Genomic DNA, 17,253 nt, shown 5'->3' with positions numbered 1-17,253 from the left:
AAATCCTATATGACGCATACATTTACTATAACAAACGTAACACAACTTCCTCTAACCTAATGATTTAAAACAATAATACCAAAATATAAATTATTAAATCACATAAAAATCTTATAAGATGGTTAAAACCAAATAATAATAAGAATAAGAATAAGAATAAGAATAATAAATACCACAGATTTTTATTTTATGAAACAAGCAACTATAATTGAGGCAATCCCAAGGAAAGGAGGTGCAGCCGACCACAAATTGCACACATTTCTCTGTTGGCGCAACCACCATTTGGTCAAACCCGTGTGCTCGCCACCCGCTGTTTCACCTTTCAATCATATATTAATAACAGACCCTCATCACTTATCATCTCCACCACTAACAACATACCGGAAAACTCAACATGTGCCGTGGATTTCAGCAAAGCGAGAAAGATCGTCTCTTAAAAATCAAAGCTTTTTATCTCTTGTTGTCCCTTCCCAAAACCCACAAACACTTGCCCGATTCCCTCACTCTACATTATCTACCCCGGATTAATGGCAGCCCCTTGGAGATTAATGGATCCGTCATCCGACCCGATGCTCCGGCGTTTGTCACCCTATATCGGGTAATTGTGTCTGATAAGGGTAAAGGGTCGGTTATGTATGGGAGCAGGGAGAAGGTGGGGGTGAGTGAAGGGGTGAGATTTGAGGTGTATTTGAGGGAAGAGAAGGTGGTGAAGGGTGGTTTCAGGAAAGATGAAGAGGGTGAGTGGAAGATGGAATGCAGGTGTGGGTTAGAAGGGGAGATGGTGGTGGAGATGCAAAATGTGGAGGTTTGTGTAGCGACGGAGGGTGAGGTGGAGGTGATGAGGGAGAAGGTAGAGATGGTGGTGAGGAGGAAAAGAGGGAGGTGTTTTGAAGGGTTGGAGGAGATACCGGAGCAGCGGAGTGAGGGGGAGGAAGTGGAGGAGAATTGTTGTTGTTGTTGTGATTGCGGCGGAGAAGATGACGATTCGGAGGAGGAGGAGGACGGTGGAGGTGAGGTGGAGGCGGAGGTAGAAGGTGTGAGATGGGCGGTTGACGTCGGCATATGGGTCATGTGTTTGGGTGTGGGTGTCGGGTATTTGGTTTCAAAAGCTTCATCGAAGAATCTAAGGAGACGCAGATTATTGTAGCTTTGAAATTAATCTGATTTATTTTTTGTTACAAGATCACATAAGTTTTGTGAATATAAAATAGTAATACATTTTGTAATCTTTATGTTATTATGATCACGACAATTTATATATATAGTTTGTTCAAGCGAAATCACATTTAATGTTATCTCTCCAGCATTCAATAGACGGCGCCTTTTCGATAATTTTTGAAAGGTCGATATAGCAAATGTGATTATCAAAACTTTTTAAGCTATCTTATCTTAAGAAATGACATCATCCATTATTTTGCAAAAATCTAAAGGACATAACTTACTTATTTTAATATTAAATTCTTAATATTTCATTGACTTATAAAACTTTCATATTATTTTAATGAGGTAGAAAATCTATTTTGATATGGTAATATGTTTTATTAACAATATTATAAATAAGATCGAAGATTGAAGAAACAAGTGAGTATTACTTTACAAAGAAAAAAAAGTTAAATAAATGTGAGACAAACAATACGTAAAAATGGAAATTAAATACCAAAAACAACAATTTTGAGATAAAAATATTTTTTATGAGAAATTGGTCATAAATAACAATCAAGGAAGGCCACTGGCTATTATGATCAATCAACACTGAGAGATGAAAGAAGCATTAAAGTAATAGTTATTGCTCTGATCCCCATTTTTGAAACCAAAACATATTCTTGTGTATCAATTTAGTTTTGTTATTATTGTCGATTGTGAACCATTTGGTTTTAGGTTTGGGTATTCTCACAATGCACCAAACATCTTTGTAACTATTCTAATTTTTTTTTATAGACAAAACTGTAAAAATTGTCTTTATAGTTTGTCGAAAATTATCATTTTTGTCCAAAAAGTTTTTGTCCAAAACTCTGATTTTATTGAGTGTTTGGTCCAAAAGTTTTTGAAAATAATTCAATTGATGAATTTGCCCTTTTAGTTTTCTTTTTCTATTTTGTTTATATATTTTTTTAATTTTTCCGATTAAAAATTAAACAACAGAAAAAAAAATGTAACCCCACTTTTCTTATTTCCCTACAAGACTAGTCTTCCTCCTTTAACTAGACCTGACAATTTGATACACGACACGATTAAAACGACACGAACACGATACGAGTTTTCCGTGTATGTGTTTTAGAAATTCGTGTTTCATGTTTATTCGTGTCTGGCACGTATTTTAAATTCGTGTTTCGTGTCTTATACGTGTCAAACACGAATTTACCTGTTTAGACACGTATAAGACACGATACAAATTCGTGTTGACACGTGACACGTATAAACACGTATACAAACATATATACTTTAGGGTTAAATTTTATATTTATAATATATTAGGGACCAATTTCGTAAAATTCAATAATTAGTTTATAGCCCTAGCTTAAAAAAAGTCATTAAAAACATGTCTATTCGTGTTTTTTCGTGTTTTCGTGTAACACGGCTGAAAAACGTGTCTATTCGTGTCGTGTCGCGTGTCACACGAATTTTTTACGTGTCGTGTTTGTGTTTTATACCGCAAACACGTTTTATAATTCGTGTCGTGCTCGTGTTTAACAAATTCGTGTCGTGTAAATTCGTGTCTGACACGAATACACGACACGCAGACACGGATTGCCAGGTCTACCTTTAACCCTCCAGTCAACACCACAACCATCGTCGTCGATCACCACCACTTTCGATCAAACAATTTTTTTTTCTTTTCAGATTTGAAAAACAAAAAGCTCATTTTTTTTTCAGATCTACAATCTCAAACATGAACTATCAATTTTTCTACAAGCACAATTTTTTTTTCAAATCACTCAAACCGGAACAAGATTACTCAAAAACACTCAAGAACAATATATTTCTACAAACTCAATTTTTTTAGATCTCAAGAACAAGAATACATTTTTCTGGACTTCAAAAATCGAAAACCCTAGAATAATGAACTAAAAAACTCGGTTTTTCTAGACATAAAAACAAAAACGAAAACAAAATCTGTGTTTTCGAGATCTACAAACAAAAAATCTGATAACCTCCAGAAGACTAGAATGAAAACCAAATTGATTATTGTTTTCTGAAAACAAAATCGATGGAGAAGAGGATGGATGTTCTTGGTATACTGATTTGGAACGTCATCAGTTGGACGTCGGAGTCATTGTATCTCTCACCGGAAAAGGTTTCCAATGTGGGTTATTTTTCGGGATCTCCGCAACCTCTGTCGTCGTCTGTATGGAGATGATGACAACCGTTTAACAAACCCTAATCATCACCACGAAAAGCTCGAGGTCTTCGCCGCCACACTCCTACGATTTTTCAAATTGTCTTGGATCAACACTCGAAACAGCAAAACCCTAGAAACGTTGCTATCGTCTTCGTTAGATTTCGTAACATCCTATTTTGGGGCTAGAAGTTTTGGGCGTTTTGGTAAAAATAAAAGTTTCTTTAATTTAAAATAAAATAAATTGAAAATAAATAAATAATGAATGGAAGTAAATGATTTTGATTAATAACCGTAATAAACATGTTTTCTAATCCATAAATAGATTATGATAGAGTTTTGGAGTTAAAATAAAACTTTAAAGGTTACGGGCTAGAAGAGTCAATTCTTAGAAACTTGTTTTTGACCTGAGAATTTGACCAAATAAGCATCCCAGGCTAGATTTGAATGAGTTATGGTGGGTAGGATCAATTGTATAGTAAAAATAAATTTTATTAAGGTTTTAGCCAAGTTATGGACCAAGTATGAAAGAAATTTCAAATGAGGGACCAAAAATGTCAATTCGGTATTTCTTGAAGGGCGCTCGCGCTCTAAAGCGCCTCATACGTTTCGACGCAGATTAGACCATATCAATGTGTTTTCCCATTTTCACTCTTTTTCTTCTCCTCTCGGTTCCAACCCTCTGCCAACATTTTGGATCGATGTTCCAGACTTAATCCATGGTGTTTCGATTATTGGAATGTTTAGATGAATGCTTTCTCAAATCCTTTCAAGAATCTTGCATCTAAGGTCGATTTTTTTCCCCTTTTTCCCCAAATTCGAATTAGGGTTCATGTTGAAGTAAAATCTGAATTTCTTGCTCTATTGGTGATGTTTATATGAAATTAATGTTGTAGTTTCTTTCCTTAATCCATCTCCAAGCTCCAACCAACATATGATTGTGAGATTGGAGTTGTTTTGATGAGCTTTCTTTGTAACATTCGAGATTTGGTATTTTTCCTTTTTAACCCATAATGCAAAAATTTCTCTCATTTTAGTCCTTAGCTAGTACGCGGGGCGTACTCTATGAGTACGCTTAGCATACTAGCTCATCGATGGATCACGGATGCACCCACGTACGTAGGGCGTACGTGGGAGTACGCATGGCATACGTAATGCAGGGGAAAACCTTAATGTTTAGGGTTTGTGCTTATTTAAACAACTTAAGACACCCTTGGACCTCCTAATGAACAAACTCCATCTCTCTGTACCTTAAAATCGAAACCCTAGTTATCATTTGTAATATTTGAGCTTGAAAGTGAGTTTTGGTGGTGTTTTTGGTGAAGTAGTAGAAGAAGAACACTTGGAGGTTGCTTGGGAGTGGCTTTAGCTTGTAGATCCAGAGTCATCTTCATCTTAGCAAGCCATTTGAGGTAAAAAGTTCTCATCTTGATGGTTCTTTATGCTAGATCCAACTTAGGGTGTTATTTGTGCATTTTGGGTCTTTTAAGCCATATTTGAGATTATGGTCTACTCCAGAAGCCATGGATGTTAGATCTTAGCACATTTGAGGTCCCTTGTCCATAAAAATGCAACCTTTATGAGTTATTTTGGTCCATGCATGTGTTAGGTTCCTTGTTATTGTTCTCCTTGAGTTTTGGGTCTTATTAAGACATGCATGGGAGTAAAGTTGCCAACTTTACATGTTAAGTCGCCTTCTAGAATCAGATATGAGAGTTTAGCATGATGGCTTAACCGATTAAGTGCTTAATGGGTTGGATTGGTTGTCTGCAGAGTACGCGGGGCGTACCCAGCTCGTACGTTGCGTGTACTGGGCCCGGAAGCTGTACACTAAGCGTACATCTGCGTATGCCTAGCGCACTCAGCAGGTTGACTTCGGTTGAATTTGACGGGTTTGGGCCATATTTTGGACTTTTAGGAATTGGGCCTTGTTTGGCCATTGGACTTCTAACATTGGGTCATGGATAGACTATGGGCTTTTTTGGAATTAGGTCCATGATGGTTTTTGGGGCCAATTAGGAAGTTGGGCCATATTGGGCCTTAGGATGCCATTTAGGAATTTGGGCCTTTTGAGAAAATGGGTTGGGCATTGGTTTTGGGCCAAGTAAGAAAAAGGTAAAATGGTCTTTTACCCTGGATGTTGGACAAGTAATTTAGATTCTTGATTATGGGTCGAGATCCAATTTTTAATTGGATATTATTTTATGGCATTAGCGTAGGGGTTTCTCCAGATCAGCAGACTGAGATCTTATCTGAGAGATTTAACAACTTGAGCTGAGTTTCCTCATTGTGTTTAGCGGGTCGAAGGCACCAATATCGGCCCATGATTTATTATGATTAAGATGCTAGTTGTTTGTGTGACTCTGCATGTATGTTTTCTGATATGTTTGTCGGGCGGGGCTTGATGATTGTATTGTATGCTATTTTATCTTTGTGATTTATGCATGTGTTTATGTGTTTGTATGTATACCCGGAAGGGCCTGATGACTGAAAGATCTGTTCTGAGCGCAACTCGATGCTGGGCGGGGACCAATGCGGGCGGGGCCCATTATATGTTTGATATGTATGGTATGTGGTATTTTGGGGAACTCACTAAGCTTTGTGCTTACAGTTTTCATTTTATGTTTCAGGTACTTCTGGTTCGAGGGGGAAGAGCTCGGGACGATTGCAGTGCACACGCCACATCATTCCACATTTTACAAGACTTGGATGTTTCTGGATGTTATTTGATATACTCTGATTTCACTATGATTTTATGATATTGTTATGGATAAGGGTTTTATTAATATAAAAATCGGAATTATTTGTCTTAATTTTTGGGACGTTACATTCTTAACCATCAATGGTGAAATTCGAGTTTATGTTTAAATTTGGTGATTATTGTGAAGTTGTTGATATAGTTTAACTCCTTGATCTATCTACAAACTCCAACTAAAAAATAGTTGGGAGATTTGTGAGTTTGAATGTGATTTGGTGGGTTTCTAAAACCTTGGATCTACAAATATGAATTTGAACCTTCAAGCAATGATATGAGCTTGAGTTTATGGTTAGATGGTATATTTTCCTTCAATCAGTGATCCAATTGTCAACCTTTTGGATAATAGTGAGATTCCATGATGTTTGAATCAAATGCTAGTTCCAATGGTGGTAATTTAGGTATTTTCCTTTCTAGGACTCATTGATTCAAACTATTGATTCCAAGCAATGATATGAGCTTGGATTTGTGATTAGATTTCTTATGTCCTTTCAAATCCATGATCCATTTGTTAATTCATTACTAATGGTGAGATTTCTAGTGTTTAATTCAAGTTTAGATTTTATGTGATGATTTGGGTATTTTCAAACCCTAAGTGTTTTACATCAAGTTCCATTGTTTTAAACAATAAACAAGTTTGATGTTATGTTTAGATTTTTTATTTCCATCCTAATCTATGATCCATTGGCAATCCTTGTCTCATGGTGAGATTATGAAATGTTAAATGAAACTTTACTTTAATTTGGGATTTCAACTTTGTTGATTATAGGACTATGTTTCAATCATGAATTCTCATGTTGAATGTAACCCTTATCTAGTTTTGGTATCCAATCATTCTTTGAGAAATTAGGAAGCATTATGCTCATTTAGTTCCTTTAATTGGGTTCGAGGGGTTTGCGAAATTTCTAAGGAAGTGGAACTTGGAATTTAGTTATATTCCAAGCTCCAGTTCTTATAAAATCCTTATTACCTTGTGAAGTGGTTTTGGTGTGTTTATTGTAAGTATGGAGTCAAAGGAATTGTCCTTTTAAATCAACTCCTTCAACTTTTGAGTTTTTATCCTCTTTGATGACTAAAATGGTTTTTATAAAAATATGGATGTTTTAAGTTTATTCCAAGGATATAAACCAATTAGTGATCCTTCTTATGTACTTTTGAAGTGTTACAACCTATGTTTGATGTATTTGAGTCATTTGAATTGTTTTGGGGTGTTATTGGATGTTGATTGGCTAAATGAGAAATAAATCCCAAAATCTTGTTTGTTCCATTTTTATAATTGTGATCTTTTTTGTTGATTCTAGATCACTCTTTGGGTCCCTTTTGGCATCTTGAATTCACCTTAGATCATTTTAGAGTATTTTGAGCTCAGAATGTTAAGTTTACCCATAGAAGGGTATTTCAGTCATTTGACACCTTGTTACAATACTAGGTGATTGATTTGGGAAGTTTTGGAGCTGGAAATGTCATAGATCGAGGTTATAAGATATTTGGTGATTTCAAGCTTAGGACTTAATGTGAGTACACTTAACTTAGAACAGTTGTCCCCAAAATAAGTATCTTACTTGTGTTTTTCCCTTTTGTGCTTTGTTATACGTATGTATATTATTTGAAAATATATGTTTTGTTTTCTCGTTATGATAGTTTATTATTCAGGGACATCCTTTCAAATTAAGAACATTTTTTGAGAAATTGATTTATTTATGGGGGTTAAACTTATTCTTTAGTGTTATGGGTACAATTACCCTTTTGGTTTTTATTATGAAATTTCGGGAGTACACATCCCTTATTGTTGAATTTTGTGTCTTGGAAATTGTTTATCATATACTTGATTGCTAGTTGCCCTTATGGGGATTATTTGTGCATTCATGAAATATTATTTTTGGAAATGCTTTTGATTATTATAAAGCTAAAATGCTTATTTTGAGAAAAAAAAGATTTTTGGCATCCTACTTGTTGCATACATGCATATCATGCTAGGATGGGTGTGACTTTGTGTTCCCGGGTACCCAATTGGACATTTGTTGTTGTTTGTTTTTAGTAGATTTCTAGATAATCCTCGCATGGATGAGTAGAGGCTCACTAACCCTCATGTGGCCTAGGTTGGATGAACCCTGGTGGCAGGTTTGTTGTGGGTGTAAGGGCGACTCAACAATTTCGTTTGTTGTGCGTTCTTCACACCCAACCATCATTATTTTACTGTCGGATGTGAGTACAAAAGTTAACTATCTGTCATGAGTTCTTTGCATTTGATGATTTTTGTGATTTAAACTTTGAGATTGACATGAGTTAGGATAGTTGCATGCATTGCATCATCCATTTGGATTATTCTTCCTGAATATATATATATATATATATATATATATGGAAAGTGTTAAGTTTTATACACTTGTTTATTGATCAGATTATCATATCCAAGTTTTTTTGTAACTAGTGTGAGTATTATTTGGAATTATATGATCTTGTTTGGATTTTAATTATTGAGAAGCTTTTATCTACCTCATATTGTTTATTCACTTATGAAGTTTATGGGATTGGTCATACATGACAATGTACTTTGACTAATATAATATTTTATCCCCAAGTGAATTTTGATGTTGATTTTGTTGATTTGGTATGGTACGGGTTTGTACATTGATGTATGAACCACAATGTTCATTCACACACCGTCCATAATGTCTAACCATGGGATCGTACTCACTAGTCTCCCCATAGCCTAACCCACTTGTTGATAAATTGTTGCAGGTTAGTAGATATTGTCAGAAGCTTAGGAGACTTATGAGCTTTGGATATTTAGAATACCTTTGGTTTGTAATATTCTCTTAAACCCTTGTGTTGATATTTGTTGTAGCAGTCTCGCATGAATTGTTGTATTAAACCACTAAATGTTTTGGAAAATTTTAATTGGGAGCATTATCTGCATGTGAACTTTATAAAATATATTGAATTCAACTTTAGAAATCGTTTTTCCGCAAACTAAAACTCTGAAATTATTTTGAAAGATTTTATGTAACATCCCAAAAACCATAGAAAAGTTTTCATTTTTAAATAAAAACCGTAAGTCATCTAATTCATTGTTCCCAAAACTATAATCATAAAAGCAAGTATCAAATAACATCTCACAAACAAAAATCCATGGATGTTGTGTAAAATCACGTCGTTGCTTTCCCCCGATGCTCAGAAGTACCTGAAACATTTAAATCCACAATTGTAAGCCAAAGCTTAGTGAGTTTCCCAAAATACCCCACACAACCATACACATACAATGCATGAATACATGAGCTTCAGTCTGACTGGACCGCCTCACAGGCTTACAATACACCTGGACCGCTCTCTGGAGTCTATATTATATAGATGGACCACTCTCGTATGCCTACAATACGGGACTGGACCGCTCTCATTGGGCCTATAGTATCAAATGGACCTCCCGGGTATCTTGGCCTACAACACAGTGCAAGACGGCCTCAACCCAACCACAATATGTCAACATATGCAAACAAACAATAATAACCAGAAGACACATGTAATCATAACAGATCTATCAATATAAAAAAAATACAACATATCAACATCCTACAAACAAAGGATAAATATTGTAATACAAAGTATAGTGAGAAACTCAAATCGCAGGCTAGCAGACAATCAACACAGCTCGCACGAAACAAAGATTGGTGCTACGAGCCACATATATAATCAGAGGCACATCCTCAATCTATAGCCTAAAACCCCTCTTCGTCAAAAGTCAACGGTCAAAGTCCACCCCATGTCCCCATCTGACCACCACGTCGTGGCCAAGCATATGCCATATCGTGGTAGCCTCACGGAAAAACAGTCGCAAGACTGCCTACCACCACATCGTGGTACCTTTTCCGATCAACTTAATGGATTAAGCTCTTAATCCCTTAATCCACTCATCCAAACTGTCCACGAGGCTTTCTTATATCCAAATGCATCATAAAAATCTTTGTTTTATGGAAATGCATGTTCAATGCATATCTTTTCCAAGCTAGGTAAAAAATGGAAGAAATGAGCTAAAAAATTATGCATGAGATCAAGGACTCCACAAAACACTAGATCTAGAACATATAACCATAAAGGGACCTCAAGAATCCATAAAGTTTCCAACTTTATGAAGTCCATCCATTCAAAACATCAAGAACATGAAGAACAAGCTTCTAAACCTAGATCTAAGAGAATTGTACACAAAAGATAGAGACTTGTGGACTTACAAGAGTCCAAAATGTACGTAAGAATGTGATGAGGAGGTTTTCTTGTTGGATCTATGCACCAAGAGCACATTCTTTTTCTTTAAGGCACCACAAAACACCACCAAATCTCAAAAATGTCAACAATGGAGGCGAGGGTTTGCTTGAGGTCAAAAGGATGTGATGGAGGTTGAGGGTGAGCAACCCTATCCATCACATCCCTTAAATAGGGCTTAAAACGTAGAAAAATTAGGGTATGTATACTGGCCGCCACCACGATGTGATCAAGAACCTTGCCACATTGTGGCGTCTATTAAAATGACATGTTTCTTTCTGGGTGAGTAAATGACGTGGTGTCTTCACCACCACGTCGTGGTCACCTAAAACTCCATTTTTGAAATCTTAATTGCCTTAATCAACAAGAGAGATATGTACCTGGAACTGGTGTTACATTTTATTAAATGCTAATTCAAATAGACACATGCGACGAGTGTTACAAATTTTCCAGATCTAGAGGTCGTCACCACTATGAAGATCTCTGGAGCAAGAGTTTCATAACCTACCGTCTCTCTTTAGATTTTTGGCAGACGGGTGCAGTCGCGAGTCGGAGAAGATGAAGTACGACAGTGGCAGTGGTGGTGGTGGATTGCGGCAGTCGCGATGGTGGTTTCTGGTATATATATATATATATATATATATATATATATATATATAGAGAGAGAGAGAGAGAGAGAGAGAGAGAGGTAGGGATGTCAACGGGACCAAACGGGAGCGGAAATAGTTGCCCCCGCCCCGCCCCCGAAATTAGTTATTGCCCCCGCCCCACCCCCGAATCCACCGTTTACATAGCCCCCGATTCCGCCCCGAATACCTTCATCATCCCCGATCCCGCCCCCCGTTCCCCCGTTATATAAGCTTAAAATTGACTTTTTTTGCTAAAAAAACTTGTTATATTTTAGGCTAACAAAACTATTTTTCATAACTTTAAAAGCTTAAAATCTAGTTTTTTAACAATTAAAAAAAATAAAAATCCAATATTACAAAACGACAAATCCAACAAACTTACAAATATAAAATACGACAAATCCAACATTACAAAAAAAAATATGACATGTCCAAAAATATATGACCAATTCATTATTGTATCATCGTATGTTGTGAAGTGGAAAAAAGTCAAGAAACCCTAAAATTAGATAATGTATTGTTATTGTCTATATATATTTTTATATTAACAATATTTTTTTATATAAATATAGAAACAGGGCCCCCGCGGGAGTACAAGACGAAAATACTCACTCCCGCCCCCGGCCCCGAAAATAAAACGGGGTTTAATTTTGTACGGAATCGGTGTCCCACGAGAGCGGGGTCCTGTCACAACTAGCAATTTTAGCTAGGAAATTTTATTCTCATGAAAACATCATCTATTGTAAGGCTTGTACTCTAAGTGAATATCATACCCTATGTTCAATCAATGTCATCCATTTGAATCCAAACTCTTGAACGAAGGTCAAAACCTAATACAATACATCTCATATGTTCATCTATGAGTTGAAAACCCTAGACATCCCGGTTCAAGTTCACTATGGACTAGGATTCTCTTATTGGGCCTAATGGACCAATAAACCTTCAACTTGAACTATTTTGGGCCTAAAAAAACCCTAATTGGGTTCTAAATGGACCCACATTCATAAAACTTAACATATTGGGCTTTGTGGACCTAAAAATAATTTATGTTATCCCTATTGGGCCAAGTTGGGCCATAAACTCCATTTCCTTGACTCTAATGGGCCGTGAACCATCTTAACGGCCCAATGGGCCGAAAAATATTTATTGTGGGCCTCATAAACTCGAACTAAGACAAGAAAGGGGCCCAAACCCTCTCATTTCCTTTCTTCTTACCCGTTCTCGGTCCAAACAATAATAATAATAATAATAATAATAATAATAATAATAATAAGAGAGATAATAAGGGGATGGAAGCCTTGACACCTCAATGTTGCATTGTGGTAATCCATGCACAAAACACCACCATACAACAAGGTAAATCACATACTTCTAGGCAAGACTCTCTCACTTCCTCCTATCCTTCTTAAATTCGGCCATAGAGCCAAAAATCACCACCACACACTCATTTTACTTACAAATCTCTTGGAAAGCTCACAAGAACACTCCTACACTCTCCTCTAAATTTTCGAGAATTAGAGTATACTTCAAGAAATTATCCTTCAAGATCATCAACTTTGGTAAGTTCTCACTTAGATCTATGATTTAACTTCTTGATCTCTTCAAAGATCTCCTCTTACATCCATATATTTGTGGATCATGTTCTTAGAATCATCTAAGTTCAAGATCTACTCAAGAAAGCTTGCTAGGATCAAAAATCTTCTTCCACTTCTTCACCAAAACCGATCCATCACCCCAAGGTGAGTTCATACCCCCTATTTTCGAGTTTTACTTTGTTTTGGGGGAGAATACAAGTTGTGTTGTGTAGATCTATGTGTGTATGCCTGAATATGTGAGTTTTTCATGATTTATTTGCTGGTTATGTGTTATTTACTTCATAAATCTAAAAATATGTTAAGAATATTAAGTTTGTCACTTGTATCTACATGAAAACCTTGAGAAAAGTATGTGTTATCACATATAATACATGTAAACTAGTAGATCTTGGATTTATACACTTAAAATAGTAAAAATGAGTGTTGTGTTCCAAGATCTATAAACTAAACTAAAAAATCAGCCTTTCACAGGAAAGTTTTGGCCCAATCACGAACTGTTTTGACCACCTAAATGATAATATTTTTTAAAACTGTTTTACATGCAAAAATTTCAGGTTTATACCTTTAAAATGACTACTCTCACGTTTTCATACGATTTTTCTACAATATTTGGCGAATTTTACAAAACTGTCTATCAGATTTGAAATGATTTCGGACCAGCCTGTGAAGGTGAGCAATTTCACACTTGTTAGAAGCCATTAAAAATTATGAGAAAAATTGTGAACAAAGTAAACAAAATTTCCAAACTTTCAGAATTTACGGATCCAAATTTCGACTTACGATGATTTTTCTACAAATTTTCCAACAACTACGTCAGAAAAGCCCAAAACCAGAAAAATGTGTGTTTTCACAAAAATCAAGCCAAAAATGATATTTTTGACAAAAATGGGTTTAAAATGTTATTTTTACCACAAACTAGTCATCAACACAAGTTTTGAACAAAATGGAGATTAAAGTGTTATTCTTACAAAAATTGGGCCTTAATTGTAAATTTTTGGCTTATTGGGCCAAGAACGTCATTTTTACAAAAAGTGAGCTTTTATGCTATTTTAGTGAATAATTGAACCAAAACCAACGATAAACTAACAAACGGATTAATTTTGATCACTTTCTAGGTTATTGGGCATTTGTGGCCCATTTATATGTTTGATAGGTCCTATATACTATTTATATGTTTATTAGGCCTCATTGACCCATTAACATGTGCGACGGATCTTGGATACTATTTGTGTGCTATTTGGGCCAGTAAATACCTTACATGTGAAATGGGCCTTAGTTGTCCTTTCATATATATTTCGGGCCAATGTTATATAATCTCATTCCAATTGGGCCTTGAAATGATTTACATGTTTAGCGATGCCTTAGTGGTTCACGTACATGGTTCATTGGGCTTGGAATGAGTTTATACTTTTCTTCGCGTAAATTCGATTAAGGATCTAGTGAGTTTTGTCGGTTGGCACCTATTAAGTGTACGATCGTAGCCTGTAGTTATAACCAGAGTCTCTTGGAGGGAGAGCGGGGATTTGTGTATAGATCTATACGGGGATGACACCCCACACTTGAGTTGTTCGCTACAGTTAGACTAACTCAGTATAGGGTGACGAAAACCTTATAATCAAAACCGGCGTCCAACAACGCCAAGACAGACGAAATTGTCATTATTTAGTATGGTTATGACGACTCACTTAGAGGAATTAACGTTATGAAGTTTACGGAAGACCATTCTGTAACGCCCGTGTTTCTGGGCTAGACATTAATGTTGTTGTAATATTCTAGGTTAACCTTTGTAAACTCATTTTGAAATAATAAGAATGTGTTATTTGAGTATTATGTATTTTATGCTTAATTATGTGGCTTAATTGGATTAAGAATAAAAATAAGCGTAAAAATAAAATTTTAGATAAGCTCGATATCTATGAAGGAAGTTGTAGTAGTCGTGGCAAGGTTTCCGAATATATAAAGAATGTTGAAATCCGAGTTATAACGAAGAAGTTATGACCTGTCGAACTTTCGCGACGGAACCGGCACGACGCTGAATGACGTAAAATATGAATTTAAGATAGAGCGATATCTAGTCTTAGTGATCTAAACGGAAGTTGTAGATTATGGTAAACCGAGAGCGTTCATAAAAAGAACATCTAAATCTGACTTCGTATGAGGAAGTTATGATTTTTATAAGTTTCAACTTAGCAGTATGCAGCCCGAAACTCGAATATGAGATCAAGTGATTTTTAGCCGAAACAATCTAAACGAGAATCGAAGATCTCGTCATTAGTAGTCCATCGGTAAAAAGACAGACGAAAACGGACGTCAGATAAAGAAGTTATGATTTTATAACGAAGTTTTCCTGTCCCGGCCTACTAAAAATAATATAATAAAAATAAATTCAAAATTAGCCGACGGAGTCTAAATGAAAGTTGTAGAGCATAATCTCACCTACGCGTGGATATAAAGAACGTCGAAAACGGAGCTCGTATGCGAAAGTTGTGAATTTTTGAAGATCGTGGCACGCATACCAAAGCTTATCCGAAGAGTACGCCCAACGTACTCGATGTACGCCCAGCGTACTCCGAAATTACGCCCAGCGTAAATCGAGTTTCAGCACCCTATAAATAGAATGCGAGGGCAGCCGATTCCTTTGCTGATTTTCTCTTCTCTCTCTCCCATTTTGCATCGTTTTTCGTGCAAGAGATATCCCGAAGCCCCGGTATCATTCCCGAGCCCCGAAGCAAGTCCCGAAGCCCCGAGGATCCCGAGAAGTGAAGTTTCCGAGCCGAAAATCTGCCCGCGAAAGGCCCGGTTTTCAAGAAAAACGTCCCGGTTTTATCGGAAAAGTTTATTTTAAGAGCCGAGGTGCTGTCCGATCATTTTCTTATCAAGTGAGTGTATATTCGTTTTCTTCTAACACATAGATATGAAGTATTCTTTGTAAAATACGTGCTACGTGTTTATATATTATTTGTTTATTTGAACTAATTGTTGAATGGATGTTTTGTACATGCTTTAAGCTGTATATAAATGTATATATTTTATCTACTAATATGTTGGGTAGAACATGGGTAGACAGTTGGTGTGTGATGAAATAAATTGATGAGAGGCCTCGATGTCGTTGTTGATCTAGTCATCTAGCGGAGTATGGATGACGACCACGGACTCATTCTAGACAGTCCAGTGGAACACTAACAGGCTCATAACCTGTAGGTGTTGTGAACGATGTGTTCACCGGTGTACTCTATCCCCCTCATGGTTGCCTTTAGGACATCTATTGCTAAGGAAGCCCCTTTGCAGTAATGTCCGTCCTGATGAAAATCCTAGATTAGGTCCCTTGTAATAGTTGTTGTTTTAGGGACATAAAGTGAGGATAACGGGAATGGGTAATTGGGTTATTGTTGGTTGGTGAAATTAAATATAATTATTTATTATGGGTTGAAAACCCTATATGCTCACCAGGCTCCCAAGCCTGACCTACTCAGTTTCCTTGTATTACAGGTAGTGGCGCAAGGGCATAAGTTGGATGACATTGTCAAGATATTTTTGGATTATAGACCTGTAGTTATGTATAACTGTTGTAAGGTCTATTTTGTATTGTTTATGCTTTTGGTCTGTATCGGAACATGACATCCCGAAATTTTGTTATATAATGGAAATACATTTCTTTATGAAATGCTTTGATAAATTTTTATCATATTTTGTTTTGGGAACAAATTCCGCAACTCTTTTAATCAAAGGATTACTCTGATTTTATTTAAAAGCATAAATGAAACCGGTCTTTTCTGGCCGTGATTTTGGGGATGTCACAGTTGGTATCAGAGCATTAGTTTAAGCGAACTAGGAATTCGTAGGATTTCTAGACATAAACTAAGAATGCTAAGTGAAGGTTGAGAGATGAGTGTCTGTTATACTTAAGACACGAGCACTAGTTTATTTTAGGAAAGATGCCTAAAATGCTTTTATGTGCTAAATGCTATATGTTTGCTATATGATATTGTTTGTTCGGATCTATGGTTTGTTGCCGACCGGATCTGGAAACCTTATGTGTTTAGGATTCTAAGCGTGCGTCGACGATATTAGAACTAGCATATAAACGTTTCAGAGTGATTTGGATAATTATCTATCGTGAAGGAGGATCTAAATTCACCTTGTTTGGTGTATAGATCAACGATGGCAAGAACAAGAAGTGGCGCTGGAAACGTGAACGAAAACAGGAATCAACCACCTGTAATCGAGCAAATACCTGTTGTAGCAGCAGCACCCGAGCCAATAACAATGGCTGGTGTGCAATTGATGATTCAGACGATGTTGGATCGTCAGATGGAAGAAACTAGACGTCTGCTTCGACAAAATCGTGAAGAACTTTCAATCCAAGTTGAAGAGCCCGAAGTGAATGGAGGGCCGTCGGAAGGTGGAAACTTCAGTGGTACCATTGGTCAAGCCAACCCACCAATTGTTAGACAAGATAATCGCGATGGAGGAAATGATGGAAGAGTATGTAAATACAAGGATTTTATGGCATCTAAGCCACCGTGTCTATCCGGAAGCCCGACGCCGGTGCAAATTATGGATTGGATCTCCGAAATGGAGACAATGTTTGAAAGTTGCGAATGCAGCAACAGGCAGAAGACCGCTCTTGCGATCCCTTTGTTAAAATCTGGCGTGTTGAGTTGGTGGAAGCTGTTAGCT

At 36.5% G+C, this 17,253-nt stretch overlaps 1 protein-coding gene across 1 annotated transcript; it reads left to right on the top strand.

Moving 5' to 3' along the window:
- Positions 1-233: 233 nt before the first annotated feature.
- LOC145165408 (NADP-specific glutamate dehydrogenase) lies at positions 234-1,280 on the top strand. Its single transcript, XM_079084143.1, has one exon. The coding sequence runs from the start codon at positions 395-397 to the stop codon at positions 1,145-1,147; it is 753 nt and encodes a 250-aa protein (XP_078940269.1). The 5' UTR covers positions 234-394; the 3' UTR covers positions 1,148-1,280.
- Positions 1,281-17,253: the final 15,973 nt, after the last annotated feature.

The sequence above is a fragment of the Lactuca virosa genome, chromosome 3 (assembly GCF_052849685.1).
Source record: "Lactuca virosa cultivar CGN04683 chromosome 3, Lactuca_virosa_CGN04683_v6, whole genome shotgun sequence".
Taxonomy (NCBI): Eukaryota; Viridiplantae; Streptophyta; class Magnoliopsida; order Asterales; family Asteraceae; genus Lactuca; species Lactuca virosa.
This window is presented reverse-complemented; position numbering and strand designations above follow the sequence as displayed.